Here is a 5048-nt window from a genome sequence, read left to right on the forward strand (position 1 = left end):
GGCAAAGGAAAACTCAAGGACTAACCTTTCATCTGCATCTACTTTGCAAACAAGTCCACGATGGGCGCTCGAGTTGCCCTGGCATGCCTGCCTCTAGTGCCAAGTTTTGCCTTTGCCCCATCTACGACAGTATTGATTCTAACCTCTAGCATTCTTTGCCTTTCCTGCAAGGGCGTAGGAATTGTGTAGGGGAGGGACTTAAGAATGCCAAATTTATAAAAATTTCCTCTTGGAGGGGTATCTTGAGGTCATTCACCTAAGTGGCCCTGCAGACACCGACAGACTTCAGAGAAGGAAACCCCACTGCATGACTTCCCTTCATCTTTTGTTTTGGTTTCTCAAGAGGTATCCCAGTACCAGTGCATTTCCCTCCCTTCAATTTGCTCATTCCCCGCCTCAAGAAGTCCCCCAAATAATCTTAAAAAATTTTTTCAGAGTGGTAGTCTTAAACAGATATTTTATTGATGTATTTAGAAAAGTGGAACTATAAAGGGAGAGGGCTGTGTTGTGCTCTTCACAACCCTTGGCAACCTAGAGGCAGTAAAAAGTTACATATACACATGTTCTCTGAAGAATCCCAAGGACAAAGGCAAAATAAGGCCTCAATGGTGACAGTCATTAGAAACGGAGATAGGGTAGATAGAGAAAACAGTGCTTATTTCCAGAATTACTTTTCCTGTTTCTAGCCCTTTGCTCCAATAGCTCTTACCTTCTGGCACAGGGTCAGTGGCCTGTGACTATAACATAGTGTCCAAGGAGGAATGAGTGCCTAGGTGGAAATGTGTGAGGAATGTATTTGTGTGTGGCTTCAGAATGCATAGTCTGGATTGTGATCCAAGACCTGGAGAAGAGGTGGAGGGAAAAGATTTTTTGTGGTAATGAGGCCAAAGAATGGGTATGGAAAGAGGCTCAGAATGTGGTTCTGTTTCACTTTCTCATGGGGCGACATGGACATGGACACGGTGCCAGGCATTGTTGAGCACCCCTCGCAGGTTCCAGATTGGGGCCACCGTGTCTGGCTGCACATTGTAGCTCTCATCTACAGCCTTACAGACAATGTTCAGTTCCTTTATCCCAGCTGGCAAAGGGGCTTGCAGATGCCATAGTCGCCAGGCCCAGGCCTTTCGGGGACGCTGCTCCTCTCCTTCCAGCTCAGCCACTTGCCAGGTTAGGCCCCCATCCAGAGACACATCCACCCTGACCACAGCTCTTCCTCCACCACTCCATGCATAGCCTTTGACAGTCACCTCCCCTGACCCTATTGTCTCCCCTTCTTTGGGTTGTGTGATGGCTGACTGGATAGGAAGTTCTTGGATAGATGGAGCCGAATCAAAATCTACAGTGTCCCAGTCCACAGATGGAGAAAAGCCTTTGTAATCCCGCCGCTGCCAGTGGCTGAAACTTTCCTCTGGTTCCACACTCACTTTGCCCAGCCATTTGACATGGCGGGCACCCACCACACCAGGAACCACCACTCGCACAGGAAAGCCATGGTCACGAGGCAGAGGCTGCCCATTCATCTCATATGCCAGCAGGACCTCAGCTTCAGGGTCCATGGCCCGAGCGAGAGGGATGGATGCTCCATAGGCAGTCCCTGTGGGGTCTGAGTCCAGTCCCTCAAAGCAGACATGGGCCTCAGTTTCACAGAGCTGGTGACCAGCCTGGGCTAACACATCACAAAGCCGTGCCCCAGCCCAGCGCGCAGTGCTAATGGCCCCTAAACTCCACTCCAGACCTCTTACTTCTTTGAACTGAGTCATCTCGGAGCGCCGGTTGCCAGCACACTGCAGAGTGACCGTGATCTCGTGCTTAGGGAACTGGTACAAGTCATCCAGGGACAGGCACAGTGACTGACCCCCTGGTGGCCCTACTACATTCAGGCGATAGGTGTCTGGGTCCACGTTAGGTACAGGTAAATGATTCCGGGTGAAGAAGATAGGGTTGGGTGTGATGTAGTTTTCTGTCAGCAGCTCAGCAGGGGGCTCTGCATTAAAGGGGCACTGGGTGTTGACCTTCAGGGCTGAGTGACGTATAGGATCATCCATATAAGGATCAGAAGTCTTCAAGATGGAGGGTGCCTTGTCGTCAGGGCTCAGCTCCCCAATCTTGTATTGAGCTAGTATCTCTCGCACGTGCGGCTGGTTGTGAACAGCATAGAGGGCCCAGAAGGGCTCTAAAGGACCCCCGGCTGCTAGCATCAGCTTTGATGCCCCCCCTGGGTGTATGTCCACAAATTCTGTGATATCAAAGACCTCACAGCCCAAAGTCACCCAGACCCCAGTCTCAGGGCTGCAGTGGGATTTTACTTCCTCCCTGGTATATTTGCGTGGTGACTCTTGAGAAGCCTGAGGCAAAAGGGAACAGAATGTTAAGAAGAAATCACTCTACCTCACTCTGACCCTGTGCTTCCCTGATGGCTCAGATGGTTAAGAATCTGCCCACAATGCAAGAGACCTGGGTTTGATCCATGGTTCAGGAAGATCCCCTGGAAAAAGGCATGGCAACCCACTCCAGTATCTGTCCTGGAGAATTTCATGGACAGAGGAGCCGGATGAGGTCCTTGGGGTTGCAAAGAGTCAGACACAACTGAGTGACTAACACCCTGACCCAACCCACAAAGTTATGGCCACTGGGAAGGTAGAAGATTCCATGTGTGCTGTGCATGAAGACCATGAAGGCTGTGTAATCATGGGGTCTGTGGTAAAGCCTGGGTTGCCTGGGGAACTCACTCAGGCCCCTTAGTTCTGATAGTGAAGTCCCTTCCTTCCCTACTTACCCTGCACTGCTGGTCATGACAGGCCAACACTGCCCCGAGGCCTAGCAGCGTGCCCATGACTCTCCATCTCCTGGTGCTGGAGTTACCACCAGAGAAGGTGAAGCTGGAGCGCTGGGGCTGAAAAGAATCATTTGTACAGCAGGCCCGAATGCAGAGCCTTGCCGGGGTTGACTTGAGTCTGGAAGAGAGAGCAGTCTTAGTAGCACACTTCTGATCATAAGAAAGGGCTGGGGAAGGCCTGGGGTGTACCTTCTCAGGTTAGCCATTGGTTCCTTCAGTTGGGACTTAGTTTCTCAGGGATGGGTGGGACAAGTGAGATGTGGCTTTCCCTTTCCTCCCAGGCCACTATCTCAACCATCTTATCTGGCAGTTAAGATAAGTGTCATAAACTACTTAAAAGGAGATATGGACTAGGAACTGGATGGCCTACCTGTAGGCCTGTTGGAGCCCTGGGGCCACAGCTCTGTGCAGCAGCAGCATTATGGCAGACCTAGGATAGGAGGAAGATTCCAGGATCAAGATAGGGAGTTCTGGGAGGTGATGAGATTAGGGCAGCTTGAGGCAATGGGTAGGAGGATGACACAGAGACCAGCTAGGAGCTCTCTGGACAAATGGGGAAACTTTTTCTGTGGTAACGAGGCCAAAGAATGGGAGTAGGGGTCCAAATGGGCCCTTAGAGAAAACCTGGAGGAGTTCAGAGACAGAATATGCTGACAGGATGGAAAGGAAAAAGGGGGTGGGAGAGAGTCCTCTGAGAATCACCTGTTCTACATCCTCTACTCTCTACTTTGTCCACTACAGAGAACAATGGGAGCCAAAAGTCTGTTGTCCCGTTTGCCAGTTTATTCTTTCTGAAGCTAGCAGAGGACAACTGAGGGGTATGCTCACATAAAAGGAGACAAAAAAGTAAAAATATAGATAGTGGCAGCCTAATGAGGTAAAGGAAGCTCAGATTCTGGAGTCAAAAACTGCTTTGCGTTTATAAAAACCAGTCCTGCCATTAACCAGTTCTGTTCCTGGGCAAGATACCAGGCCTCTCTGAATCTGTGTCCTCATCTGTGAAATGAGATCTACCTAGCAGAGTTGCTGTGATGTGCAAACAAGTAATAATATTGTCATTGAAGGACTTTCCCTCCTCTCCCTCCGCCCACCCCTAAAAAAATGAAAATTGAACCCAGCTGGGAACTGGATCCCAACGTGGGTCCACACCCCTACCTTGTCTATGCCATTTCAGTGAGCTCAGCAAATCCAGTAGTTAATGGCCAGGAAGAAGGTAATTTTTCTGCTCTGGCTCGCAGCAGTTTTTTCTTTATAGCACTGAGCAGGTTACTGATCTCAGGAGGGCCAATGTGGGGGGTGGGGTGGGATGAGAAGCGTCAGAATTGCTGATGTGATGCAAGAAAGCTAGGAGTAGGAGCAGAGGCTGCACTGTACCCCCGGGCCTTGGGACCCTCACTCTCCCTCCCACTTCCCATCAGTGCCAGCAGCCCACTCTATGCTGGAGCGGTGAGGTAGAGCTGACTCAGCCCAAGGTCCCAGTCTTGGGAGAAGCAGTCTTCTGCTACAGAACAGATGACACCCCCGTGTGCGGGTGGTGACCAGTCACTCCCCAGGGTCACTTTGGGCAGAACATGGATATTTTACCGGGTAGCAAGCAGCTGGCTCCATGTCACTGCCTAACAGCTGGCCCGAGAGTATTTTGTAGCAATGGCCCACGGCCCCAGGAGCACCCGGCTAGCGGGGGTGGAGGCGGATACCGGCAGTTTTGCTGTGCCTGGGATCCGGAGCACCCCTGGGTGCCAAGCCCCCGCCCGGCCACCGCTTAGGTTATTGGCCTTGCCCGCTCCTATTCCCTTTCCTGGCCCCAGGCTCCTTACCCGGCTCAACGTACGCTGGGTGGCTGTTTTACCCGCTCCGCACCCAGCGGCTATCGGCGAAGGGGCGGGGCCTGCGCCGTGACGTTGTTGCGGAGTAAAGGACCACTCTCACCCCTCGGCTCGTCCCCCAGCCATTGGCGGGCGGCGGGCCGCCTCCCAGCTGCTGTGCCCGCCTCCTGGAGGCCAAGGAAGGCCGGGCGCCACCCCGGCTTGGAGATAGGACGGGCTGTCTTTCCTTCTACCCGCGCCAGACGAGGAGTGGGACCCTCAGGATGTTCGGGACCCGAGCAGTGTAAGATGATGAGGACTCCCAAGGGTTGGGCTGAGAGGTGCTCCCGCCCTGCTCCTCCCCGCCCGCTGAGACACAAGGTGCTTTCGCTAGAGGCCTCGGCATC

The 5048-nt window shown here is 52.6% G+C and overlaps 1 protein-coding gene across 2 annotated transcripts; it reads right to left on the minus strand.

Annotated features, from left to right (window-relative positions):
* Positions 1–465: 465 nt before the first annotated feature.
* Positions 466–4696, minus strand: SUOX (sulfite oxidase). Of its 2 annotated transcripts, none has more exons than XM_068971017.1 (4): positions 4654–4696; positions 3207–3266; positions 2777–2954; positions 466–2345 (listed from the first exon to the last, which is right to left on the minus strand). In XM_068971017.1, the coding sequence occupies exons 2-4, from the start codon at positions 3254–3256 to the stop codon at positions 936–938; spliced, it is 1638 nt and encodes a 545-aa protein (XP_068827118.1). In that variant the 5' UTR covers positions 3257–3266; positions 4654–4696; the 3' UTR covers positions 466–935. The 2 variants fall into 2 exon arrangements, with proteins under 2 accessions (XP_068827118.1, XP_068827119.1); XM_068971018.1 differs by lacking the exon at positions 4654–4696 and adding an exon at positions 3992–4125.
* Between the last annotated feature and the right edge of the window lie 352 nt (positions 4697–5048).

This window comes from Capricornis sumatraensis, chromosome 4 (genome assembly GCF_032405125.1).
Source record: "Capricornis sumatraensis isolate serow.1 chromosome 4, serow.2, whole genome shotgun sequence".
NCBI classification, from domain to species: Eukaryota; Metazoa; Chordata; class Mammalia; order Artiodactyla; family Bovidae; genus Capricornis; species Capricornis sumatraensis.